Source organism: Eutrema salsugineum, unplaced genomic scaffold (assembly GCF_000478725.1).
Source record: "Eutrema salsugineum unplaced genomic scaffold, Eutsalg1_0 scaffold_14, whole genome shotgun sequence".
In the NCBI taxonomy this organism is placed as follows: domain Eukaryota; kingdom Viridiplantae; phylum Streptophyta; class Magnoliopsida; order Brassicales; family Brassicaceae; genus Eutrema; species Eutrema salsugineum.
The window spans coordinates 5,934,242-5,961,425 of NW_006256877.1; the positions used below are offsets into that span (position 1 = coordinate 5,934,242).

The 27,184-nt window shown below is 38.5% G+C and overlaps 3 protein-coding genes and 1 non-coding gene across 6 annotated transcripts; 1 reads left to right on the top strand and 3 right to left on the bottom strand.

Moving 5' to 3' along the window:
- Positions 1-243: 243 nt before the first annotated feature.
- LOC18022767 (LEAF RUST 10 DISEASE-RESISTANCE LOCUS RECEPTOR-LIKE PROTEIN KINASE-like 1.3) lies at positions 244-4,974 on the bottom strand. Of its 2 annotated transcripts, XM_024158989.1 has the most exons (6): positions 4,090-4,974; positions 2,248-2,943; positions 1,941-1,964; positions 1,523-1,855; positions 1,141-1,446; positions 244-1,068 (listed from the first exon to the last, which is right to left on the bottom strand). In XM_024158989.1, exons 1-6 carry the CDS (start codon positions 4,856-4,858, stop codon positions 443-445), a joined length of 2,754 nt encoding a protein of 917 aa, XP_024014757.1. In that variant the 5' UTR covers positions 4,859-4,974; the 3' UTR covers positions 244-442. The 2 variants fall into 2 exon arrangements, with proteins under 2 accessions (XP_024014757.1, XP_006405792.1); XM_006405729.2 differs by lacking the exon at positions 2,248-2,943 and having other exon boundaries at positions 4,090-4,971.
- Positions 4,975-7,072: 2,098 nt separating this feature from the next.
- LOC18022768 (putative glutamine amidotransferase GAT1_2.1) lies at positions 7,073-9,475 on the bottom strand. 2 transcript variants are annotated; one of them, XM_006405730.2, is made up of 5 exons: positions 9,304-9,475; positions 8,842-9,155; positions 8,327-8,743; positions 8,032-8,241; positions 7,073-7,504 (listed from the first exon to the last, which is right to left on the bottom strand). In XM_006405730.2, the coding sequence occupies exons 1-5, from the start codon at positions 9,386-9,388 to the stop codon at positions 7,247-7,249; spliced, it is 1,284 nt and encodes a 427-aa protein (XP_006405793.1). In that variant the 5' UTR covers positions 9,389-9,475; the 3' UTR covers positions 7,073-7,246. The 2 variants fall into 2 exon arrangements, with proteins under 2 accessions (XP_006405793.1, XP_024014758.1); XM_024158990.1 differs by lacking the exon at positions 7,073-7,504 and adding an exon at positions 7,553-7,890.
- A 13,069-nt stretch (positions 9,476-22,544) lies between these two features.
- LOC112088745 lies at positions 22,545-22,651 on the bottom strand. The gene has a single exon (XR_002900684.1). It is a non-coding gene; the product is annotated as a small nucleolar RNA R71 (small nucleolar RNA).
- Positions 22,652-23,691: 1,040 nt separating this feature from the next.
- On the top strand, positions 23,692-24,738 carry LOC112088421. The gene has a single exon (XM_024158698.1). The coding sequence runs from the start codon at positions 23,692-23,694 to the stop codon at positions 24,736-24,738; it is 1,047 nt and encodes a 348-aa protein (XP_024014466.1).
- The last annotated feature ends 2,446 nt before the right edge of the window (positions 24,739-27,184 follow it).

Below are 27,184 nucleotides of genomic sequence, written 5' to 3' on the forward strand. Positions count from 1 at the left end.
AAACAAAACTCAAAAGTTCCATTGTTAAAAAAGACAATCGCATGTTTTAAGTTTTTTACAATTGAACCGGGTTTGTTATGCTTCGACGGTTTGCCGGTTTCCGGTTTTTTTATGGTTCAATCTGGTTTTTTACCGGTTTAACTATCTATAGATTTTATTACCAAACCAACCCGGATTTACTCCCGTTTCACGGTTCAATCCGGTTGGATCGCCGGTCCGGTCCGGTTTTAAAAACACTGCTAATTACATATTAGGCGTGCCACATAATAATTTAGTAATAGTAATTGTCCATTTATGCAAAACGCAAACATTACGAGGGAGAAAAAAAAAACAACGTAAACAAATTAAGAAAGAGTCAAAAGGTGAAATTCACAATGGTTTTTATATACTGACACCGAACCTTCGTTTAGGTGCAGAGTCTCTCCTACTTCACTCTCAGAAGTTAGAACGAACTCGCCGTCGTATTCGAACTACTCGTCTCTTTCTCAGTCACCGGCGATAACGGCGGAGGAACGCCGTGATTTAGCAATCTAACATCATCTCCGCCGCTCACATCAATCTCCACCACCTCCGATAAATCTCGTATCTCTTCCTTCTGAATCCCTTTCAAAACCTCGACGATCTCGTCCATCGACGGCCTGACCTCCCTCTCCTGCTGCAAACACCGGAACGCCAATTCAGCAACCGACATCATCATCCTCTTCACGGAAGGATCCCTCGCGAATCCGAGCGACAGATCCGCGAGCTCGTGAACGGCGTCGTTCTGGATTCTCGAGATCGCCATGTTCGCGAGGTTGATATCGTGGCGGTGCCTGGTGATATCTACGGCTTCTTTGGACGAGATTAGCTCGGAGAGTACGACTCCGAAGCTGTAAACGTCGCTCTTCTCGTTGAGACGGTAACATTGGTAATACTCAGGGTCAACATATCCCGGAGTTCCTTGCGGCGCGGTGGAGATATGAGTTTGGTCCATCGGAAACAACCGCGAGAGACCGAAATCAGCCACTTTCACTTGGTAATTGCTATCTAGAAGAATGTTCGTAGTCTTAACATCTCTGTGTATGATCCCTAAAATTCATCACAAATCATTTCAATCTTCAGGAATCTCTTTGTGTGTGTTTGTGAAATTTGTGTTGTTACCTTTGGCATGGAGGAAAGACAATGCACTAGCGGTTTGAATGGCGATGTTGAGTCTTGCAGGCCAGCAAATAGGTCGAGACTCTGCTTGGTCTCCATGGAGATGATCAGCGAGTGTGCCATTAGAGATGTACTCGTAGACTAGGAGCAGCTCTCTGCTATGTCTCGTTGTGCATCCGTATAGAATCACCAGGTTCGGGTGTTTTAACGACTTCAAGATCTCGATCTCGTTCTTGAATTGCTCCACGCGTTTCAGTGACCTCTCGAAGAGTCGTTTCACAGCTACTGCTCGTCCGTCTTTTAGTATGCCTTCAGAATCATTTGCATTTGGCTTGTTAAAAGCTGAGCTTATTTGGGTAATTAGTGGAGTTTTTTGGTTTCTTACCGTAGTAGACAGTACCGAAGCCTCCATCTCCAAGCTCTCTAGAGAAATTCTCAGTGGCTTCCTCTAGCTCTTCGTAGCTGAAGACTTGAACACCAAAGTAGTCGCTTCCGTTTGCAAGGTTAGAGATCGATGGCCGAAGGGAGTGGTTGCTTCCGGAGATTGTTGTGGAAGTTGGAGTGGTTGTCATTGTATAATTACTTGAGTAAGGCGTTGATGTTGATAGGCCTTTGCTTGTGTATTGAGCTGCTTGTTTCTTCCTTCTCCGGTTGATGAAACAGAACAATCCTCCTACTAAAAGAGTGGCACCCGCGAATCCACAAGCGAATCCGATGCCTAAAGATTAACAAAAAGACAAGAGCTTCGTAAGATTATGCTGTTTCTGAGGTACGTTCTATTGAAATGTTCGATAGACCCTTACCTAATTTTGCTTTTTTGGAGAGTTCTGCATGAACAAGTACCACAAGAAAAATGTCAGTTCAAACTCAAGACAGAACTTAGAACTGTGATTGAAGCAAATGTCGAAAGTCAAGAGAGTTTCTATATTTTGTTCATCAGAAAAGGAATGTAAATCAAATTCATGTTAGCTGAATTAGTTCCAGAGAAAAAGTCAGGTCGGTAGGTGGGGCAGTCTGGAGTGTTTGAGGAAGGAAGAAGATCAAACTAAGATTCAGATTAACATAGATCCGTCGAGATACTCAGAGAAACAGAGCAGAAGAAATCATTACCCTTCTTTCGACAAGTATGCTTATGAGGCCCATTTTTACAATAGCAGACGAATTCTTTTGATCTCTGACTATATCCACAAGCACCCTCTGATCTTCCGCATTCTACGCAATCAGTGTTGAATTTAAGCCCGAAACCCTTATCAAGAGCCTTCTTTACAGCCTCCAGACTCTGATTTCTCTCTAATATCTTCAAGGCAGATCCAGAGACTGGTATACTGATATTTCTTTCACACAGTGCGCTCAACTCGTTGAAGATAGATGTATCCCAAGAGTGTGAAGGGAACGGGACAAAGTAACTTTCCCCAGCATTATCATCCTCACAGTTAAGCCGTCTAATGTAATCGTTGGGCTTAAAATCTACTCTTCGATAAGGGCATTTGTAATAAAAATTTGACAGCACAGTGTCGTTAGAAAATGGAAGGACATCGTGGTTGATCGTTGGGCTCTCAGGGTCTTGGGGACAAAGATTGTTGAGATAATCCATTCTTGCGAGTGTTATGATGTTATCATCATAGTTCATCTGGAGGATTCTGAACTTAACCGAGGAGATGGTAAGCTCTGCAAAACCGTTGCTGCAGTTGACCTTGAAATCTGGGTGACCGCACTCTTCTCTGTCAGATGTCCAAAAGGGATAAGAGAGATGTATCTCATTTCCGCAGGTAAACGGAAAAGCGCAGTGTATGTGACGCTCATCAACTGAGAAAACAGAAGAGGGGATTACAAAGAGCATCCATATGATTATATAGGACAAAGATTCTGTCAGAGACAGAGAAAGGTTGATCATGGTGCTTGCCTTAGAGATGAACAAGAGGACGAAGAAGAAGAAGAAAAAGAGGTAAAAGACAGATGGGGAATAAGTAAATGGTATTTGTCTAAGTCATGGTTTTGTATGAGTTGAAAGAATGAAAAGAAAATTAAGGTTTCTCTTTATATATTTGTTTATCTGGAAATTTATTTCCAAACAGAAATTTCTTTGGAATTAGGTGGGTTAGGATGACTTAGTCTTCGAGTAGACTGGTAGACAACCAGGATATTAAATTAGTTTAGAAGATTTTTTTTGCTTGGTTGTAATAAAATATTAATTTTTGTTAATATTAATTTCTTTTGTTTTTGTGGGACGACTTAGGTGCACAAACTTTACTTGGAAAAGTCAGGCAAAGTAGAAATGGGGCAAAAAATAGACTTATGAATAAAAATCAGCAAAAGGGCTTCAAAAGAAAGAAAGAAAGAAAGACTTGACCGTAATTGGCCCTTCCTTTACTCTCCACTTTCTTTGTCAGTTTCAGACAATTTCAAAGAATGAAGAGTGGAACAAGATATAGACTCTTTAGTATTTATCATGGAAATTGAACAAGAAGAAGAGTCGATGAAGGAGTTGTGATAAAGAAAGGAGTCAGATTCATGGTAAGGAAGACTCTTATACCATGAAAATGACTTGATGGAAATTTGTGTCCCAAGTTGCTGGAATCAGATAAAGACTTCTAGAGTTCTAGACCACTCAAGTTTCTATCTTCTCTCTTAAGCTCACTAGGAAGTAAGGTATGTCTTAACACAGGTAAAACCAACATAAGGAAGATTGCAAGGAAAGATATTTGTGACTTGGTTAGAGTCTTAGAGAGATTGCAGAAAGTATGATCTGTGGTTTTTGGTGATTAGCATGTTATATATGCATGGTGATTTACCAACTGTGAAAGTTAGGGATTTATGGTTGCGGTATATGTCATAGTGGAACTTAAGAGGCTGCAAATTGACTTATGAGCAAGCCGTTATTTTCTGTTTTAGTCAGGGGAAGAACTAATATGATATATGTATAAGAAACTTGCTGATAGATCAGAAACTTACCATTAGATTTAGATGGAATCATTTGACTGCAGGCGATTACTGATCCTGATGAATTTGTCTTGCAGCAAATCGGAGTGGAAACATTGTAGCCACAGATTCCACCACTAGATTGACATTCTTGACACGGTCTCTCATCATACTTCAGCTTCACCACGAATCCTTCTCTAAGAACACTTCCCAAACGGGTCATATTCAAAGCTTCCTCCTCTGGAGCATAGTTTGTGGGAACAGTAATGTTGAAACTCGCACCACAGTTTTCATAATAGTTATTGTCCTGATGTACCGAGGCGATACCAATCTTTGCACATTTGAAATTCGAAGGATTGTGAAGACGTTCGTTGCAGAGATAGTGAACAAAGAGGGTCTTGTAATCTGGCGAAAGCTGAAATAGTTCAGGAGTCAACGTTGTGCCGGTGAATGTAGCATTGCAGAATGATTCGCCTAAAAAGTCTTGCCTCGCAAGTCGAAGTGTGTTAGTTGAGTTGTCTATTTGGAGGACACTGTACATCTGACCTGAAATTATAAAAAAGGTCTTGTTCTTGGATTGGTCACAGTGAAGCCCCAAAGAAGGATGACCACAAGGTTGTGGTCGGGACTCTCCCCAAAAAGGGAAACCGGCGGTGAGATTCCCACACTGAAACCGATGATCACATAACCTAAGATCTCGTTGACTTAGAGCACAAGGAAGATGGTGAAAATTGGACAAGAAGAAGAGCAAGATTAGACAAGAATTGGGTTTTGAGGATCTGAAGAGTACTGGAGAGAACATGATTGATGTCTGAATTAAGTTTTCTCTTTCTGGGATTGGTTTGTGCTGAGTAGAGTAGATAAATGATTAAACAAAAATGGTAAACCAGATAAATATCGAAGTGGAGACAAAAGGAGAGCAAGTGGGAATTGTCTAAACGGACTTAGTCAAGAATGAAAAAGACAAATACGTAAGACTTGGAGAATTTAAATCACACGTCTTTGTTTAGTTGACTTTACTAGACTTTTCTTCTTTTCTTATGTTAACTCCCAAAAAAAGAGACTTTCACTGTGGAGGATCTTGTTAACGTACACGAAAAATAATTAAAACGGCCGCAGAAATATTGGAAAAAATGTTACAGGAACTAACTTGTAATTTCAGTTGAAAATTTGAGACAAGTACATTTCGGAAGAAAAGAGATAAAAAAAAAGAACTGTGGTTCTATTTTTATGTGTACTGTCACTACTGTGTTATGTAGTAAGTAGCATGTTAACGACTGTTTATACAAAAGATGTAAACAACTCTAAAACATTAGTATTACATAAAAATGTTTTGGTTGAATGCAAACCAATGAAAAATATTGCAAAATTAATTTAATACTCATATACTATAGGTAATAATCTACACAATATTGATGGATTGGCTAAATGAATAAAATAAAATAAATCTGTCAAAATAAATAAAATAATTCTTTCACATTGAAAATACAAAACATAATTTAAAAAAGAAAAAAAGTAGGCACACTTATACTATGAAACAGAACAATTATTATTATATTTATGGTTTTTTTCTTTTTTGATAAACCTTGAAAGTTTTGGACATTTGGTCCATAATCTCTTCTCTTCCGGAATCAGTCGATAATACAAAGTTTAAAGCATAAGTACTCCTCTCCAGTGAAGTTGAACTAGTGATTTTGGAAACTCCCAGATACCACTATGCCAACACCATCTATTTGGTAAGTATTAATGTTGACCCACTCAATTTAAGAAGAGACATTATTAGCTAATTAAGGAAAACTAAAGTTTAGATATGTCCTACTTTAGTTAAAAAAAAAGGATATGTCTTTAATAAAAACCTTAGAAAATCAAGCTAAACTATCTTCTTTATTACACGCCACAATCCACATTCTAACTTTCTAATCCTGATTTCCACCGCCTTTTCCCTGATTAGTATTCTAGAATATTAGATTTCTATATAAAGAAATCTTACCAGAGCTAGCGCACCTTGCAGCATGAGGTGGATTATTTGGCTAGATGCGAGCTAGAACCTTGTCTTCTCTTATTTGGGCATATTGATGTCTCTATTGATTAGACGTTGAAAATTTTCTTTTTGCAGATTCATACTAATAAATCTTTTATTTAGCATAAAATGCAGCATGAAGTGAATTTGTGGAAAATGAAGCTATGAATATTGACACAACAATTTGAGGCTACTTTTAATCGATTGTTTCGTAACGGAAATCTAATTCAACTTGTCTTAAAGTCTGATTTAAAGATGATGTCCTGATAGTTGAAGCTTGTCATAACGACTTTAACGAGGATGGCCCTCTGCCTCAGTTTCTATAATCGATTGATCTCTAGGTAGTGTTCTAAGAACCCTATACCACTTTGATTTCTTTGTTTTGACCAGGTTCCATCAACACTACACTTGAGCCAGTTTTGATATATTTGGTTTGAATTTTAGAAAATAAAAAAATAAAGAATGTGAGTGAGTGAGATTTGATCTTCTTGTAGAAAAAGTAGATTTATTGTTGTTATAAGACTTTCTTGCCAGTCACGTGACTCGCTCCAATGATAGTTTTAGCCTTTTAGGGATTTGGATATTTGTTTCCTGTAAAAGTGAAGTAAGGATCTTTAGACTATTTCAAAAGCATTTGCAAACATTTTGTTTTTTGTTTTTTTTAAAACTGGTGTATCAAAAATTTATTTAAACGTGGAAGGGTGGCCAGACGAAATCAAACCTAGGCGGTAGGACACATACCCATATCACTAGAATTTTCAAACTACTGGAATACAAATGCCTGGTTGCATTTGCAAACAATGTTATAATATAGGAAAGGTTTTTCTTTCTTAAAAAAGACATTGTCAAAATTAGAAAACAAAGCATATTATTCAACTGTTTTCATTTAATCGAATCCGAAAAATTCAGTGTGTATCCTTAATCTCAGAATTCTGAATAAATGAGCTACTTTCACAGAACTTTTAAATCATTGTTGTGTATTTGCATTAGCACTACTTAGAAAAAATTACTAAAACCAAATTTGTTGGCAAATCATCATGTAACCTAGGACATTTAGGCACCATTAAATTGATCACACATACACAATACCTTTTTACCATCTTTTCACCCAAAAAAAAAATGCAAATTCACAAAGTCGCTTGTTCATAAAGCATCATATTGCATGTGAACTCACAGATCCTTGAAGCATTCATTGACATTACCATGAAGCTTTCGCTCCAAAACTTCTCCACAAATATTTCCCATCAAATGATAAAATGCCATAAGCTCTGAAAGTTGCTCAATGTTCATCTTGTTCATCATGTTCCTTGCCATCCTCTGCTTCTCCTCATCTACTTTCAACTTTTTCATATATGATCCTCCGTTCCTCACCGTCGCTCCCATCTCCTTCAGCCTCGTCTCTTGCTCGGCACTTAGCGCCGTGTTTGACTGCAACAAGCCACACCATACACAAAATAATAACAAATTCAGCAAAGGAAAGACAATAGTATGGTAATAAAACATGTCATGAAAAAGTAGGACATATCCAAAAGTCTGTGGGCCAGGCCAGGCCTGAAGATCGGCTCGCATGCAGGCCGGTTTTTAACAGGTCTCGAACCTGTTTAGGTCTATAAATCTGTCACATGCCACGGGTCGGGACAAAAACCTGTGTGGCATGTGATTATTTAAAGGTACACACATGCATTTTTGTGCCCTACAAGCCCAAATCAGAACCGGGCAGAAGGCTCAACATGTCCAGGGCGTAAAAACGGGATGGTCCGGTTTGGATTCTCTTTGGCCCATCACAACAACCATAGACATCATCGAACCACCCACTGAAATGAATATTGAAATACATAGCTGTATTTCAAACGACCTCGTTTTAACTATGTAACCCTTAAGGACTGCGAAAGGCCAAAGAAGTCTTCTAAACAGATTATGTAAATTTAAGCAGAAAGAGATTTACTGTTCTTTACCTCGAGAAACTCGGCTCCGACTTCGAGCTCTGATTCTTTTGATGGGTTCTTGCCAGGTGCTCCTCTAGTATACATATACCTCGCAAGTGAGAAACTTCGAATAATTATCTTTCTTTTGTTCTCCATTTCTCTATCAAGCTCCAATGTCTTTGGAACAGACATTGAGCTATTCAGCTTCTTCTGATACGCAATCACCGCCTTTGCAAATTCCTAAATCCAAATCACAAAACACCATAAGAAAAAACTCAATTTCACAACTTTTTTTGGAGAACAACTAATGTTCAAGAACACAAACCTGATATGCAGCAGGACAACCAGGATAATCAAACTCATCAAGATCATGTGATCTCATTCTCTCTGGATGAAACTGCAAACCCATTATAAACTTTCCCTCTTCAGGATTATACGCATCAGGATCGTAAAAGCCTTCCATCAATCCATCAGAAGCAAACGCCATTGGTACAAACCTCTGTGCCAGTCTCTTAACACCTTGATGGTGGTAACTATTGACCAAAATCTCCATCTTTTCTCCATCCAACGAGTCTTTAAACCAAGAATGAAGTGGACTGTTCTCAACAATCCTCACAACATGTCTATGGCCATCATAATTATCATAATCGATATGCTTCGTTCTACGTTCCTCCGGTAACTTATTGGTAAGCTCTTTCTCTAAATCAAGATAAAGAGTCCCACCACAAGCAACATTCAAAATCTGCCAAACCAAAAAAGTTAATCAACATTTTAATCCTAGAGAAAAGCTACAAAAGAAAAAAACTTTCAAAAGAGAGACATATATATATATGTTTTTACTTGTGATCCTCTGCAGATTCCTAAGTAAGGAATGTTCTGTTCTAAACAGAGTTTAGCAAGTCCCAACTCAATGGAATCTTTCTCTTTGTCAATAGCTGTATCACTCGCATGCGTTTCTCTAATCTCTTGAAGCTCTTCTGGTGAAAGAGAGGAGATTTCAGATTCATAAAGAGAAGGATCAATATCTTCTCCTTCACAAAGAAGAACTCCATGGATTGGCTTAAAGCTCTCAAGCAACATGTGAACACCAGTGACTCGTGGAACAATCACTGGCACACATCCATAACGAACTATCAAATCAAGATGATATTCACCTGAAAACATTTAAAATCGAAATTATTATCCGATAACGTTAACAGAGGAAAATAGAGAGAACCCACATCAAAAAAGTTTGATTTTTAAATTCACAAAATCAGAACCATGCACGGGAAAAGCAAAAAAAAGCAGAGGGTAGAGAAGAACCAACGAAATCGACGAATTTGTTTTTACGAACGGTGCGTCTAGAAACGACGAGGACACGAGGGAGGATTTGAGAGAGATTCTCCATTTACCCAGAAACGAAAAGAAAAAAAGTTTGAGAGATTCAGGAGAAAATAGTTTCTGTGTGAGATCCGATGTGACGTGAGAAGGAAACGGAGAAAGAAGCTAATTGTGAGAAAAGAAGCGAAAACGCGAATTTATAGTGAAAAGAAAAGCTGAAACCTACATACTATTATTTATTTTATTTTATAATTATTTTAAAGTATTTACATAATTTTTTTGTTAAAGGGCCTTTTTAAAGTTTTTACATAATGAATAAAATTTGTTTTACGGTTTTATTGTTGTTTTTTTTTTGGGTTTAGTTTGAGCGTTGTTGAATGAATACAGAAGGAAACAGGGAATTAAAAGGTTGCTGACTGGCTTGGAATTGGATATATATCCTCCAGCTTTTCAAAAAAAGGAAACTTGATATTTGAGTTAGGTAACAAATATATTTTTTTTTAGGTAAAATGAAGAGTTTAAAAGGAAATGAACATAATTCACATAAGTCATGTCTGGTTAACAACTTCCTCAGATCAAAACTAAATATTTTGAGTGTCGTCCCTATATGTATTTATTACAGGAGGTGCCCCACTTCACTAATAATATTTTCTTAGAGTAATTATGGAACTCTGTCCCTCAATTTTGTATTACATAAAAATAAACAATGTTGGAATCGTAACAATCGTTTATATAATTTCATTGTTTGTATTAGTATTTTGGTGAATATTTTAATGACAAAAGAAACGCTATTGATTTTTTTTCCAAAAGTAAGTACTAGTTTTGAGAAAAAAGAGAAATTTAATACACTCAATAGCAAATATGATTTTTGATAAGATTGCCACAATTTTATGTTCTTGAAATAAAATTTCAGAAATTATTTTGATAAAGTAAAAGACATTTATTCACATCAGTATATGTATAAAATATTTATTTTTATCAATATATACACACATATATATACATGTAGTTCAATAACCCAAATAGCATTATAAATTTCTAATGGTGCTAGGTTAACAGGAAAAATAAATCTAACGACTCTAGTCAAGTGTATAATGTTCGTAAGATTTGAAATCAGATCAATAAAGACTTATTATTATTTATTATTTATTATTTGTTTACTTTTTTCTAATTTTTTTTACTTTGTATACTTTAAAAACGGAAAAATTAGCACAGAATACTCAACTATATATCTACATAATATTTTTTTTGATTATACATATAATTAAAATTTTCAAACTATTTTAATTTAAATATATTGTTGCCAAAAAAAAATTCATCTCATGTATTATATCATCGCGTTGCCGTTATTGCAACCTGAAATCCGTTCCATTTGTTGTTGGTTGACGACAGGGCCGGCGTAGGTGCCAAGAGTGCAAATGCACTGGGACTTCTTTTTTTCTTTTTTTGTAACGTTCCTTACTAATTAGGGCCTTATTTTTGTAAAAAATGTCAAAATACTCAAATTAAAAAATATGTAAGCAAATTGTTTTGCTTCATCGATGTGTTCGTTACAGAGACAAGTCAACGACCATGACCAACAAGGCAACAATGAAAAATAATCACGTTCAAAATCAGTATTTATTAGATATATAAATGATAAAGATAATAAAATACAAGTTACAGACTATTTAAGGGATCCTTTGCGAGTCAGCTAAAGGTAAACGACACGTGGAATAAAGGTATCTTTATCTGGCACAGCAGTTTCCGAAGCCTCCATCTCAGGCCGCCCTCATTACTGACGTAAGCACTATCAGCTATCAAAGTCACAACGAGATGGTTCTTTTTTGTACAAATATCCTATTTGTTAAATAGCCAAATTTTGACTAAAAAACTATCAAATTGGGTATTTTGTAAAGAAATAACTTGTCATCATAAGAATATGAAAAAAAAGCGCAAATTTTAATCCTACTTGAACTTATTTTGCTAATCCAAAATGTCACGAAAAAGTATTGACATCAATCATAAGTAGTTTCATGCTATCTTTTTTTGTTGCGTCTTGGATAGTACCATCACTTCGGTATAATGTCTTATGGTCTAATTTCATGATTGTATCGATCTTGTTTTTCTTTGTGTACGCTTTTATACTTTTTATTAATCATAAAGCAATTCAGATGGAAATAAAAGAAGAAAAGGAAACGCGAAATTTTTTTTCTAACTTAAATTTTTTATGCAAAATAGAAAGATATCATAAATTCATGTCCAAATTTTGCGTGGTATTACCCTAAATGATTATCAGAGATAAACAAAAAAATTAAAGCCATTGATCATGAACAATCCAAAGGATTTTCTGGACATATTGACTATAACGGCTACTTTTAATTTGCAAAACTATTAAACAATGATGTGAAAGATCCGCCTTTGTGTCTGCGTTTCCGTCAAATTTGATTTTTTTAGAAATATATATTTTCTTCTCACGTGGTCAATTTATTGTAATTTTTTTTCAGAGAAATATATTTTAAAACGACCATGAACCATCTTGATAAATATAAGCATGAATTAATGATAAAAATAGTGTTTTTTAGTTCCTGTATAACGATAAAAAAAAATAGTTCATTTGTATTTCATACTTTTGAACGTTTTCTCCTTAAAGATAGGGGGTGATCCTACATTTGGAGAGGTGACGAAGAAAAGTCTTACATCAAGTCTAACCCAACAGGATTTGGGTGATTACAATTTCGCTGGATCAAACTATTCAGATTCACTTAGACATATGGCTGTCATTTGTCTCAATTGTTGCGCAGCAGATGAAGTATTTGTGCACTGCTGTGCCTAGGCTTATAGAGGTCTAAGGCAAATTTTATATCTTTGTAATTTTATATTTATTTATGTTCTTTAATAATTTTATGTATCATTATAAACTAAATTCTATTTTAAAGTAAGAATTTCGTAATTTATTATAATTTTACGTGTGTATTAGTATAATAATATAAATTTACAAATATAAAAGTTTATGATATTTTATTTAAAATTCTAAACTTTAATCATACAATCTATTTATAAAGATTAAAACTACACATAAAAGTTAATTCAACCTACTAAATTAAATGATTTGTTACAAAGATGGGCCTGTTACAAAGATGGGCCTTTAATTTTGTAAAATTTTGTTACTAGCCTTAGACAAATGTGTTTTTTAAACAAGGGAAGGCAGGACTCTGTATTTGTGATGAAGCTTTGATAGGGAGGCGACTAGGATTTAGGGTTTAGGGTTAAGCGTCTATTTTAAAGTAAATATTTAGTCATTTATTCTATTTTACGTATGTATTAGTATAATGATATAAGTCTATAGATGTAAAAGTTTATGATATTTTGTTTAAAATTCTAAAATTTAATTATACAATCTATTTATAATGATTAAAACTACACATAAAAGTTAACTCAACCTACTAAATTAAATGATTTGTTACAAAGATGTGACCCTTAGTTTTAGAAATTTTGTTAGTAGCCTAAGACAAATGCCTTTTGTTAAATAAGAGAAGGCACAGCTCTGTAATTGTGATGAAGCTTAGATAGAGAAGCGTCTACGAAGCTTTGGCATCTCGTTCTCTCTGATTTTTGAGGAATTAATGTTGATATGTAATATCATACAAATGAGTAAAACAGTAATATTTGAATCAAAGGTCTTGTTATATTAGAAGACAGTTCAGAAAAATACAACTTGAGATTAGGTTGTCGGAGTTTGATGATCTTATTAACAAAGGGAGAACTCAAAATAAATTGACGATCTCAAAGCTCACTTCTAAGGTCTTTCTTTGCTCTCGATTTGTGGATGACTCGAATGAATGAAATCCTCCACTATTTATACAACTCTTAAGGCAGTTTGATCAGGATTTTCCTTTTTCTTCTCGATGTGGGACTTAACATTTTCCCTCCAATATTTTTGGAAATCCTCTGTGAAATTCGGAGGTCGACCAATTTTGCAGAATTGGGCTTTAACGGGCCTTATAGAGAAAGTTCGTCCGGCCCACCCGATTCAACCTCAATTCTAATCTTCGTAAACTGAGGTATCTCCGAACCGGTCTTGATTAATACCGGGATAAACTAGGGGTGCCAAGTACACCACCAACAGTAAGGCCCCCTCTCAGTTCGTTGAAGGAGTTTTTCAAAATGAGTTCAGCCAAACTCATGGATTCTTTAGCTCGGTTTGAATTGAGATTGGAGATATATTCTTTTCCTAGAATACAATTTGGCGGAAAAATCTCTTGTTGCTCCGATCTTGTGCCACTTGGCGTTGTCTCCATCTTTAGATTTTTTTTCTTGTACAAACCTTAATAAGTACGAACGTTTGATGGGTCTCAATTATTCTATAAATACTTCTCCTCACTCTCATTTCTTCACTTCTTCTTCACCATACATAGTATGAGCTGTGCCCTCTCCCTAGAATTTTCTTCTCTCTCTAGTTATTATATTTACGTTGATTTATTTATTCTGACGAGCTCGGACGCATAATTTCAAATTTAAATCCGTTTGGCCCGCTAGGTATCCCTTCATCGGGTAAAAAAACCCTAGCCGACCTGGTCCTTAAGTCGCCGACCTGCTATATTTCTTGAGCTGACAATATGAATCGACCTACTCCTTCTTGGGCCGACATCCTCTTGCACTTCTCCTTTTTTCTCTAGTCCCGCCAACCTGCAAATTTAGGTCTCAGCCGACCTCTCTTTCATTCTTATATAGCTCGGTTTATTCTGACCGAACCACAAGGAAATACCAAAATCTTTCCCTTCATTCTACGCGGACGAGCTCACCTGCATAAGCTGCCTTGCCAACCTACTTTCCTCCGAACCGACCTTGTTCCATGTTTCGGCCGACCTGTGGCTGAGCTCGCCGAACTGCATCTGCTTCTCGGCCCGGTCTTGCTTGGCTGAGCTATTGATTTGAGTCGACACCGACCTGCTTGTCTCGTCTTGAATCTGCCAACCCTCATGTTTCTATCTGGCATCTTCAAGTTCGGCTTGGCTCAGTCGATCTACTTTGTTTATCTTGGGTTTTCGAGCTGCTGACGCCGACCTGCTTCCCATCTGACTGACCAAACTTCTTATGCCGATACTTAAGACTGCTGAACTATCGATCAAATCGACGCCGACCTTATCTAACGAGGTAAAGTCCCTTCGTCCTCTTTTTTTGTTTGCTGTAGGATTCTAATTTCGACGAACTTCTTTAAATTTGGTGCTTAACTTCTTTTAATTTCAAACTAATCTTTTTCCTTTTCTTTTCTTTATCCTGCCTCTTTGGTTCGGATTTCTTGAGGTCTCTTGCTTGCTGCTGACCTTAATTTTTCTTCTCGGCTTCACCAAAATTTTGTTTTATTCTGATATTTTTTCTAATTCGGCCGAATTGCAGACCTTCTTTCCAACCTTCTCTCTTTGCGTTACGTCTTGGCCGACTTTCTTGGTTTGAAATCAAGGTCTTCTCTCCAACGTCGAACTGCATTTGTCATCCCTAAGTCAAACTGTCTCCTGATTCCGACCGAGTTTCCAGAAGGTAAAACACCAATCTTCTCTTTTTCTTTTCCTTGTGGCTCAAAGCTTATCCTAATTCCGACATTCTTTTATTTATTCAAGCTCGAAATTGTTTGTTTTGCCTTTCGTTTTGCTAAGTTGTTTGTGTTTTCAAGAACTCTTTTCCTTCACCAATTTAAGGTCTCCGTTTCTTCGATGAGGTCGACTCCGTCAATCTGACCTTTAGAGTCTAAGTTTGTTTCAACCGAACTGTGCTTTCATCGTCGTAATGGTGGCTCAAGGTTTGGTTCGGCCTCATAATCCCTTTGCCGTGTAGCGACTTTGCAATCCTTTACAGCCTCGATGCTTGGTCATGGAATACTTTCCACTGGAATCGTTAGCTTAAGATGTAGATCTGAATTTGATGCGAGAACTGCTAAAGCATCGACAGGTGCGTTATTTCCACGAGGGATATTAGTAAGGCTAAATTTGTCACTGTGAGTTGCTTCACCAGTTATAGGTAGGCCTCCATTCGATCGTTTTTGATGTCATACTCCCCGCTGAACTGACTAGTTACGAGCTGAAAGTCGCAATAGGCGTAAATGTGTTGTGCACCGATTCCTTTAGCAAGTCGGAGACTGGCGATGAGTGCTTCGTATTCAGGTTCGTTATTGGAAGCAGGAAACTCTAATCGAAATGATTGTTCTAATAGTTGACCGATTATAGTTTTGAGCCGAACTCCAACTCCGGAACCTTTGAGGGATGGTGATCCATCAACGTGAAGTTTCCACCTTTCAGCTTCATGTAAATCAGTCTTGACGAATTCGGGTGAAAGTTCAATAAAAAAATTGACTAACACTTGTGATTTCGCGCTAGTTCGGTTCTTGTACTTAATGTCGTACTCGCTTAGTTCAATATCCCATTTGGTGAGATGTCCTGACTGGCTTGGACTGTGTAAGATTGCACGGAGCGGTTGGTTGGTGAGCACCGCGATGGAGTGTGACTGAAAGTAAGGTCAGAGTTTTCGAGCTGAGATGACAACAGCCAATGCCAATTTTTCTAAGGTTAGGTATCCTGACTCTGCATCGTTGAGTGCTTTGCTGGTGTAGAAAATTGGCTTCTGCTCGCCACGATCTTCTCTGACGAGGACACTACTGATGTCCAACATAGACACTGCTATGTATAAATACAAGGTGAATTTTGACGCAGTGATCGCCTGCCGACTGTACTAATTTTTACCTGAACTGAGTAAATGCACATCTCGAGTTTGCCCATGGTAAAGTTGACTCGTTTCCTAGGTTTTGGTAAATGGGTCTCCGCGTCGTTCTTTTCCCGACCTGGTTTTTGCTGTTTGGGTTGGGCTAATTGTGGGTTATCTGCCTCGGTTGTGCCAGAAGTGTCTTGGATCAGGATTAAAGTTGGCGAACATCATCCACCGGAATCAATCATTTTCTAAATTGCTCCAAGAGATAATATTTCAAGTGTTGGCACTCTTCGGTGCTGTGCTCTTTTCGGTTGTGGAATTCGCAAATAGTTTCATCAAAGTCATTATCATTTTGGTTCCATTTGTTCCAAAGTTGCTGTATTGAGACGAGCTGATGTTGTTTACCAACCGTCAACTCTCTTTTGAGTAGACCTGCTTTTGTGAAGCTCTGCTTTGATCGTATGCAACCTCCTCTTCTTCCTCCTCAATATACGAGTTCGACCGATGTAGTGCGTCCTCGAGTGTAAGTTGTGGATTGTGCTTGATCGCTTAGGACGACTTAATCGAGTTACATTGTGCAAACACTCGAGGGCGACCTCATCACTGACCGTGCAATGAGCGACGACTGACTTGAAATGTCTGATGAAGTCGGGAAGACTTTTGTTTTCTCCTTGCACCATTCACCATATTTCGGCATTTCATGTCTTCTGTCCGATAAATATTAAAAAATGTTTTACGAACGCTGTAGAGAGTTCGGTGTAGCTGTTTGTGGAGTTTGCTTCAAGTCAAGTGAATCAGTTGAGGGTGGCTCCTTTAAAATTTTCAACAAACAGCTGACACTTCACTTCATCCCTTTCCTCTGTCGTCGGGAACTGATAGCGGTTCATGACGGTGCCGAAAGATGTCATAAAGTGCTTCGGATCGGAATCCTCCTTCGTAAGCTTTGAGCTTTAAATTATCAAGATGCCGAACAGGAGTGTTAGCAATTGTAGAAGTGAAAGACGTGTTTTTGTCTCCTATATAACATGATCGATCTCTGGAGCAGCACTGGTTGCTTTGTGAATCTGCGAGGTGATTTCACGAATTATGGCATTCATAGCTTTGAATTATTCGTCATGAGTGGAGGTCGGTTGGGTGCCTAGATTGATGGTAGATCTCAAGTCTGTAGATTGCAATGTTCTGGCTGGGTTACCTTCCAAGTTCGGCAATTAGATTACAACCTCGCAATGGAGTTTGCGTCTGTTTAGTGATAACACCTGATTTTGACCACTTTTCACCATTGATTTCAAATGTTTTTTCAAAGGTTTTACTTTGTTTTGGGAAATTTTATTATAATTTCAATGTATTTGTAGTTTCAAGGCTCTTTTTAGGAAACTTAGGGAATATGATGGCAAAATGAAAGAAATCCACATTTTTAGCTCAGAGTCAGACCGTCAGAAGTTCAGCCTCAAATGAAAACTTTCTCACCGTCCGATCCAGGTCAAATTTGGAGACAATCAAGAGGAGACAACCAGCTTTCCATAGCACTTTACATCACAAAGATCCAACGGTGCAATCAAAAGATACATACAAGTTGACCCAGTTCACCAGTCCCAGAAGACTCTCACCCGCGGCAAAAGCATGTTTTACCTGTCCTGGAAGACTCTCACCCCCGGTGGACCTTAGGACGAGACACAAGGCCCAACATCCAAGCCCACTTCGCCATTTCTCTTCAGAGAAGCCTTAAATGAGATCTGGAAGACCTTAAGACCTATAAATACATTGTTTAGCAGCCCTAAACGGGTGTGTGCTCCTGTAATGATATTTTGAGCCACCAAACTTTGTTTTTCTAGGGTTAGGCGATGGAGATGGGGATTCTTCTCCAGATCCATTGTTCTTCCTCCTTTTTATCTTATTAACTTTTCTGTTTCATTCTTTTGCATTCTTATATGTCTTTCATCATTCATTGCATCATGTAGATTAGTCCCAGAGAGTCAAGTTGTTTGAAGATATCGACAAGCATATATATATATATATATCGATTAGGATTTCTATTGTTCTTAGCCATATTCTGGATCTCATCTCTTCTAAGTAATTCGTAAAGCATGAGAGTAGATTCATGACCTGTTCTCTGAGCCTAGGATCGATCAGAGCCACGAGAGTGCTGTATCAGATCATCCGTACATAGCTTCAGAAGAACATAGTCGCTATAGGAGTCGAAAGCTACCTATAGAGAAGATGTGAGCAGATGAATTCAATGTTCAATGCATGATCTTAAGTTTAGCATGAGAGCGAGAGTTAATTGCTAGATCTAAGAGATTAGTTGATTAAGGTGACGACAGTTGGTTAATCATACATGTGTCTATTCTAGTTCAATGCAGATTCCCAGAAACAGATGAAGATAAATCGCCCGGAAGCTAATTGGAAATGCCACCATACATCGATTAGAGTAAACCGGAGAAGTCTAAATCGCCACCTATGAGTTTAAGAGTCTTTAGTTTGAGTCGATATGCTTTAGATGTTCTTTTAACAATTCATTCTGGATTGCATTTCTTGTGAATACTAAATAGATTAGGTTTAGTTTAGGATCTTAACCAAAAACCCCAAATCTTTTATTGGTTTATGAGTTTGCTTACTTTCCAGTTTGTTGTTTCTTGCAGATTAGACATCCTCCCTGTGGATCGACACCCTAAGTCCTACAATGTATATTTGTGCACTTGCAGACACTAGGGTTTTATAAATTTAAAACTTTTGGAGGACCAACGGGCTTGTTAAGAAACAACCATAGGCCCGCAAGCCCATCAATTTTTTGGCGCCGTTGCGGAGGAGGCATGAAGTCGCTGGAGGTCTAAACCTGGGAGGTTGAAGCCGCTGACGACTATATATATGTCGAGTTTCTGCCAAAGCGACATAGGAAGTAAACCAAATTCATAAACACCCTAACTTTTTCTTTTTCTGCTTATTCTTACTTCTGTTTGCCCTAGTTTCAGAAACCTTTGAAGCATGGATCATACAAGAAGAAACCCTAACCCCGAGCAAAGGTCCTGCGACCTGTGTGAAGCTCCTTGCGCATGTGAATCACCCTCCAGGCGTGATTTTGATCATCATCTTTGGAACCCTAATCTGAATCACCACCATGGAGACTCGCGACCTCCACACCACCGAGATGAGCCCTATTCGCCACACCTGGTGAACCGTCAACCATCTCATCCTCTTCCTCATCATATTCTGCACCAAAACGCTGAAGCTGTTCGATTTAGGCTCCAACTGGATCGATTAGACACTACACTGAATGAGTTTCTTGATCTACAAGCTATTGCTGAATTTAACCTTTGTGTGAAATTGGAATCAATGTCCTCTGATTTTAGTAGGAAGTTCGAGTGTTTCTCTGACCGAATGAAGACTCTAGAAACGCAAAAGCTCAAAGATGATGCAGTTCTAGAGAAGAGACTTAAAGACATCGAAGAAGGCGAGGCTAGGAACACCATCGCCCTTCGTCAAGCACTTAAGGAGCAGAGAGGCTGCAATGTCATTTTGAAGATTTGGAGAGAGATTTCAAAGATAGCAAGTGGTACTCTGATGGAGACAAGATAGAGATGAGTGAAGAGATGGAAAAGATCACAAACAAGACAGAAGAGCTTGATGCTACTTTAGACAAAGTTGTCTATGCTTTGGATGAAGTAGAAGAGAAAGTTGAAAAACTTTCTAAAGATCATAAGGAGTGTGATCTGAACTCTGGAATCAATGATTTGGATACCCAAGACGAGCCTGACAACCACTGGAAGCAAGAGAACAACAATGGAGAAGAAGAGATTGAAGAAGCAAGCATGGAGAGCCGGAGGGAGCTGACCGCGGCTGCGAGCTCCTCACCCGCGGCCAAAGCCACTCCCACCGCGGCTCCGAGCTCCTCACCCGCGGTGGAGCATGATTTCTCAGACTGGGAGAGTTTTCAACCTCTTTCTGAAGCCTGTTCATCAGAAAACCGACCTCATGTGACCAGACCTAGGTTATTTGATCAAGCTGTCTTCTCAATCACTGCACAAGCATCAAAGGAAAAGGAAGAATCCAACACTTATGCATCTTGCAACATGGTTTACACATGTGACAATGAGCTTCAAGAGAAATTCTCAGAAGATGAAGAGTATGGTTTGTTTGTAAAAGATCCAACCCCTGGGGATGATTCATCTGATGACAACACATAACCAATAACCAAGAGCATATCTAGGGAGAGACTGATCTTTAGATACAACAAGGAGACTAAGGAGAACATCTCTACATATTTCAGAAGAGCCAGGTATCTATCTTTTTCTAAATCATCACCTGACGCAGCTGTTTTCAGGATCCACCTCAAAGATCCCCAAGAAGCCAGTGATTACACAAACAAGATCAGCAAAGAAGCACTTGAAGAGTTCAATCAAGTAGTTCAGACCCTGTCAAAAGAAATTTCGTTTGCCAAAGCATGTAGAGACTACATGATCGGCCACTTCTTTTGTGACAGCAAAGAATCTATCCAAGAGATGAAAGACTTGTTCACACACGCCCAAGAAGGAAGACCAGTTCGAACTCTGCACAAAGTTCAAGACAAAGGTCAGTTTCTTATCTCTTGTGACATCAGAGGTGAAAGATTCCTCAATATTCTTTGTGATTCTGGAGCTTGCATTAACATGATGTCCAAAGCAACTGCTTTGAGATTTGGTATTAAGCATATCTCAAGTTGATATATCATGGTTTTTATGGTTTTAAACCATGGTATAGGTCTTATTTATAGAGTCTTTCTAGTGTTTTTCGAGTCTTTTGAAGTCTTTACAGGTCATAGGTACGTTTGGAGCTTAATTGGTAATTTTGGAGCATTTTGGAGCTAAACAAGGATCAAATTCGTCAAGAATGGATTTTGTGCTTTAGTGTCGCTCGACACCATGGAAAGTGACGCTCGACACTTGTTGCAGAAATAAGGAAAACGTGATTTTGTTTCCTGTTTGAAGAAGGAGTTGGGCCCAGAAGTTCCCAAATAATTACAAGGAAGTCCAAAACGTGTTTTTAAGTTATAAATAAGGTTTTTAGCCACCATATATCGAGACCTTAGATTTTTTTAGAGAGGACTTTTGTTTTTGAGAGTTTTTGGAGAGACAAGTCTGAAACTCTGTTCCGGAGAGAGAAGATTTTGAACCCCTGTTTATTTATCTATTTACTGCTTTCTGTAATCTATTCAATCATGTTTATTGCTTCAATCTTCATGTCTGAGTAGTTTGTTTGTTAGGTTTAGGGTTCTCATAAAGGATTTTCTCTGGATGTTTGATTAATTGATTTAGTTAGGGTTCATAATCTATTTAGTTCTTCACCATAGGTTGTTCTTAAAGCTAATTCTGGACTGGCCACCTAGAACTTAGATCTTAGGTTAATTGATTGACACGGAAGTGTAATTGAATAACTAGAAAGAACCTAGGGTGAGCAAAGTAGCTATTCGCAAAGGAATTTGGTTTAGATACTTTGTGAACATATCGAACTTGTGCATTAAAGCTGGTTTAAATCTGTAGGATTTGCAAAGGAATTTGGAATTCTAGGAGTTTAACTTAGATAATTCTCACAACGGAAGTTGGTTAATTATAATTCTGTGATTCGAGTTCAAGAACCGTGCTTAAACCTGAACCCTGACTAATCGTTTGATCTGCATTCTTTGATTTCCTGAGAAACGCCCTAAGCCTAATTTTCATCCATCCGAGTTTTCTAAACGTTTTCTATTGCTTTGTTATTTCGATTTGCATTATTCTACTTAGCGTAATTCAAGTCTAATTGGTTTATTGAGTGAATTTCTCGTCTCTGTGGTTCGACCCCTGAAATAATACAACTGCACATCCGTGCTCTTGCAGAGTAGCTTAGGGATTAAACTTTGAGCAGATCAAGTTTTGGCGCCGTTGCCGGGGACTTGATTTTTGCCATTAAACTTTAGTTCTTGAGTTTTGACTAAGTTTTTCTTAGTGTCGAGCGACACCAGCATTGGTGTCGCGCGACACCCAACGTTTTTCTTAATTTTATTTTTATTTTGTTTCCTACATTGCTCTTTCTCTTTGTCTCAGAAACCAGCAGAGATGGAGAACGCATTTGCATTGGTTCGTGATGATGTTGGAGTCTGGAGAGACCAAGAGGGTCATGTGTGCAATGAGAGAGGCCAGCGACTTGATGGAGAGGGTAACATCATCAGGACGCTGGGTGACTACAATAGGCCTGAGCAATTCTATGCATATCGGTCTGCGATTCGCGCTCCTGCGTTTCAGAGGAACGATTTTGAGCTCAAGCCTGTGTATTACACTCTTGTGGTTCAGCATCCTTTCCATGGTCATTCTCATGACCACCCGATGGATCATATTGAGAGGTTTGAGGACTTGGTCACCAGCATCAAGTACAATGGAGTGTCCAATGATTTCCTCTTCTGCAAGTTGTTTCCTTACTCTCTTGCTGGAGAAGCAGCTAACTAGTTGAAGCAGTTAGAGCCAGGATCACTAACTACTTGGGAGGAGACCAGGAACGCCTTCCTGCATAACTTCTATGATGATGCCAGGTCTGAGGAACTGAGACTCAAAATCTCAACGTTTTCTCAGGGACCAACTGAGGCGTTCAAAGCTGCTTGGGTGAGATTCATGTCGTACCAGCGAGATTGCCCCCATCATGGTTTCAGCGATGTGCAGCTGTTGGGAATTTTCTTCAGGGGTGTTGATTGGAGGTATCAGAGGGCTCTTGATGCTGCAAGCAATGGGAATTTCAACACCAGATACCTTGAAGACGCTGTTGTGCTTATTGAGAACTTGGCATCTAGCAATAGTACCAAGAATGCAGACTATCAGCGAAAGAAGCAGGGTGGAAACATGGATGGATCGCAGATTGCTGAGGTGAAGGCTAAGCTTGACTCTGTGCATAGCCTTTTAGTGGGTAAGAAGTCCGTCCGATATGCTGCAGAGGTTAAGAATTTCGAACCAGATGAAGCACTTGAGGAAGAGGATGTTAACTTCATCAATGGAGCTGGATTTCAGGGTCAGAGATTTGGTACTCAGCGAGGGAACACGAATTATAGTGGAAATAATCAGAGGAGTACCTTCACAGGTAATCAGAACTTTTCTGGTTATAACTCCAAACCTCAGTACCAGACATCCTACTCCAACAACAGTTTTTCAAGGAACTATGGTTCTCCTCCTACTCAAACTCCTGATAATGAGGTGAAGTCTATGCTGGAACAGATACTGGAAGGTCAGCAGAAGATGACTGTGGATTTCAATGGGAAGATTGATGCTCTGTATCTGGATCTGAATGGAAAAATTGAAGTTCTGAACACTCATGTCAAGAAGCTTAATACTCAGGTTGCTCAAACTGCAGAGTCTGTAAAAAGGCAAGAAGGATTCTTTCCTGGGAAGACTGATACCAATCCTAGGCATTACTGCAGTGCCATCTCGTTAAGGAGTGGTAAAAAGTTGAGTCCTGTGTTTAAAAAGGGTATTTCTGAGGATGAAATCGTGGAGTTTGATGAATCTGAAGAAAATTTCGAAATTGCAGAGCCAGTGTCGAGCGACACCACAACTAGTGTCGCACGACACCAATCGCAGAGAGAAGCTGAAGTTGTTCAGAATCCGAAACCAACAGAAGAAATAGTCTACAAACCTAAGGTTCCTTACCCAAGGAGTCCTAGGAAGTCCACTAGATGATGTTAGATGCAAAGCTTTGATGGAAAAGCTTGTGATTGAGATTCCTTTGGTTGATGCTGTGAAGATTGCTCCTACTCTCAGACACTATGTGAAGAGGATGGTGACTAATAATCTGAGTCATGAGGAAGGAATGATGATGATTTCTGAACAGGTCAGTGCTGTGATTCAGAATAAGATTCCAGAGAAACTTTCGGACCCAGGAAGCTTTGTTTTAGACTTCTCTATCTTCTCAGAGAGGTTCAAGAGATCGCTGTGTGATCTTGGTTCGAGTGTTAACCTCATGCCATACTCTGTAGCTGTAAGCCTTGGAACGACTGATTTCAAACCAACTAAGATCTCTCTAATCCTAGCAGATCGATCTAAAAGAATCCCAAAAGTTGTCTTGGAGGATTTTCCGATTAAAGTTGGTGATTGCGTAATTCCTACAGATTTCGTGGTTCTGGAATATGGAGAGGAACCCAAAGATCCTCTTATCCTGGGAAGATCGTTTTTAGCTACAGCTGGAGCAGTAATTGATGTCAAGCATGGTAACCTTGATCTCCACCTGAGAGATACCATCATGACTTTCAAGATGGAGAAGCTGAAGGATCCCACCATAGATGGTCAGACATTCCAAGTCAGTGTAATACCTGAAGTGATAGTTGGAGATCAGAACGTGCTTGATGCTGAGAAGGTGATAGATCAATCTGAGTTGACTAAGACGTCTACAGAACCAGTAGTTGCTATTGAGCAGAAATCTCAAAACTTAATGCTCCATTCATCTCCACCAAAGCAAAGGTACGCACTTCTTGAGCCTAATCCTAATACTTGTGATATCATCAAAACTGATTTGAAAGATGCAGACTCTGTCTCACGACGCAAGCTACGAGATTATCGTAGGGCATTTGGTTTTTTGATTGATGATATTGTAGGGAATAGGTTAAAGTGGTCCAAACACAGATCTCACCTTAGTGCTATTCCTGTATTCCTTGGACGACCTCATGCGCACAATGCCTACACACCACCATGGATGAGACGACTTTCACAGAGGCATTCTTTGCCACTGTCTGATCCACCAGATGCATAGTCTATCCAAGTCAAGCTAATGACTTAAAACAATCGCTTGGTGGGAGGCAACCCACTGGTAAGTCTGTACATAAGTCTTTTTGTTTCTTTTGATTTTCGTTTTTGTGTTTTAGGTGTAACAGATACGAAGTGGTTAGTGTCGAGCGACACCACCATCAGTGTCGGTCGACACCAGTCAAAAAAAAAAAAAATTAGGAAATCAGAAAACCGGAGTCGAACCAGAAATTTGGAGTGGTCTGCTGCAATTTGGTACGAGAAGAACAAGTGTCGCACGACACCATCATCAGTGTCGCTTGACACCATCATTGCAGCCAGGTAAGTTCTCTGTTTTTCCTGCGTTTCTCTGTTTCCTTTCTTTTGTTTCACCAACTTCGGACTAGATAACACTGAGGACAGTGTTGTTTAAGTCTGGGGGAGGTAGTTGCTGACATTGTGTTTGTTTTTCTTAAGAGTCAGTCGTGTCAAAACGTTTTTGAGTCAAAACCTGTTGGAGATTATGATGCTTTTCCTCGAATTATTGTGCTGACCTTTCATCTAAGTGACCACTGCTGCAGATTCAGTCTAGATGAGACTAATGAAAAATCCAAAGGCTGACCAGTTGACTAGAGGCGTCCATGTTTCCAACAGAATCCACTAACCTGAGCTAATCTCTGAACTCTTTCCTTTACCTCATTGATGTGACTGATGTTCATAGAGCTTGATTCCTCGTTCATACTTGACAAATGAAAGCCTGTGTGAAACTTAATGCTGGTGTTTCTCTCCCTGTGACGAGCTAAAAGGTGAAGAAGAAGAAAGAAAAAAAAAAGGCGAAAAGATTGAGATGATTTTCGCTTAGGAGTGAAGGGCTAGGAAAATTTCCAAGGATCTCATTATTTCACTTCTAAGTTGGAATGATCACACAAAGGAAGGAAACGAGGGGTAGGAAAGTTTCCTATGACCCATTATTCGCTGAAACCCTTTGATACAAGGTAAGGGGACAACTCGGGGACTCGATGGCAAACACCATCAGTACTCGCATCTTTAACCTTAACGTGTATACGCCATAAAAAAAAAGAGATGATGAGTGTGCGAAAAAAAATAAGTCTGGGGGAGAGAAAAGTACCAAAGTGTGTATGGCTGATTTGTTTGAGTATAGTACGGGAAAGAGTCTAGAAGGTTCTTGGCATCTGAATCATCAGTGAGATCCAACAATGATTGTTTATGGACAATGTTGTGGAATTTTAGATTTAATCTGGAAAGCTGTGAATGTTTGCGGAGAAGTACATGGTGGTTTGATTTGGAATGATGAAGCAGTAGTTGAGTTGTAGGGTGATCGGTCAAAGCGATGTTCAAATGAAAGGTTGAGTCTCCGTATTTTCAAACCTCTTTCTCTTATTTGGTATTCTGTTTGCTTGAGGGCAAGCAACTGCTAAGTCTGGGGGAGTTGATATATCATGGTTTTTATAGTTTTAAACCATGGTATAGGTCTTATTTATAGAGTCTTTCTAGTGTTTTTCGAGTCTTTTGGAGTCTTTACAGGTCATAGGTACGTTTGGAGCTTAATTGGTAATTTTGGAGCACTTTGGAGCTAAACAAGGATCAAATTCGTCAAGGATGGATTTTGTGCTTTAGTGTCGCTCGACACCATGGAGAGTGACGCTCGACACTTGTTGCAGAAATAAGGAAAACGTGATTTTGTTTCCTGTTTGAAGAAGGAGTTGGGCCTAGAAGTTCCCAAATAATTACAAGAAAGCCCAAAACGTGTTTTTAAGTTATAAATAGGGGTTTTAGCCACCATATATCGAGACCTTAGATTTTTTTAGAGAGGACTTTTGTTTTTGAGAGTTTTTGGAGAGACAAGTCTGAAACTCTGTTCCGGAGAGAGAAGATTTCGAACCCCTGTTTATTTAACTATTTACTGCTTTCTGCAATCTATTCAATCATGTTTATTGCTTCAATCTTCATGTCTGAGTAGTTTGTTTGTTAGGTTTAGGGTTCTCATAAAGGATTTTCTCTGGATGTTTGATTAATTGATTTAGTTAGGGTTCATAATCTATTTAGTTCTTCACTATAGGTTGTTCTTAAAGCTAATTCTGGACTGGCCACCTAGAACTTAGATCTTAGGTTAATTGATTGACACGGAAGTGTAATTGAATAACTAGAAAGAACCTAGGGTGAGCAAAGTAGCTATTCGCAAAGGAATTTGGTTTAGATACTTTGTGAACATATCGAACTTGTGCATTAAAGCTGGTTTAAATCTGTAGGATTTGCAAAGGAATTCTAGGATTTTAACTTAGATAATTCTCACAACGGAAGTTGGTTAATTATAATTCTGTGATTCGAGTTCAAGAACCGTGCTTAAACCTGAACCCTGACTAATCGTTTGATCTGCATTCTTTGATTTCCTGAGAAACGCCCTAAGCCTAATTTTCATCCATCCGAGTTTTCTAAACGTTTTCTATTGCTTT

What these genes read in the sequence shown, in the direction of transcription:
- LOC18022768 (XM_006405730.2), bottom strand. Translation starts at nt 9,388, where the DNA reads ATGGAGAATCTCTCTCAAATCCTCCCTCGTGTCCTCGTCGTTTCTAGA. An exon ending in CAAATTCGTCGATTTCGTTG is followed by an intron (nt 9,156 to 9,303) that starts GTTCTTCTCTAC and finishes AAATGTTTTCAG; the next exon opens with GTGAATATCATCTTGATTTG. An exon ending in TCGGAGCCGAGTTTCTCGAG is followed by an intron (nt 7,505 to 8,031) that starts GTAAAGAACAGT and finishes GGCTTGTTGCAG; the next exon opens with TCAAACACGGCGCTAAGTGC.
- LOC112088421 (XM_024158698.1), top strand. Translation starts at nt 23,692, where the DNA reads ATGGAAAAGCTTGTGATTGAGATTCCTTTGGTTGATGCTGTGAAGATT.
- LOC18022767 (XM_024158989.1), bottom strand. Translation starts at nt 4,858, where the DNA reads ATGTTCTCTCCAGTACTCTTCAGATCCTCAAAACCCAATTCTTGTCTA. An exon ending in GCATACTTGTCGAAAGAAGG is followed by an intron (nt 1,965 to 2,247) that starts GTAATGATTTCT and finishes TTGTTCATGCAG; the next exon opens with AACTCTCCAAAAAAGCAAAA. An exon ending in CTCCAAAAAAGCAAAATTAG is followed by an intron (nt 1,856 to 1,940) that starts GTAAGGGTCTAT and finishes GTTAATCTTTAG; the next exon opens with GCATCGGATTCGCTTGTGGA.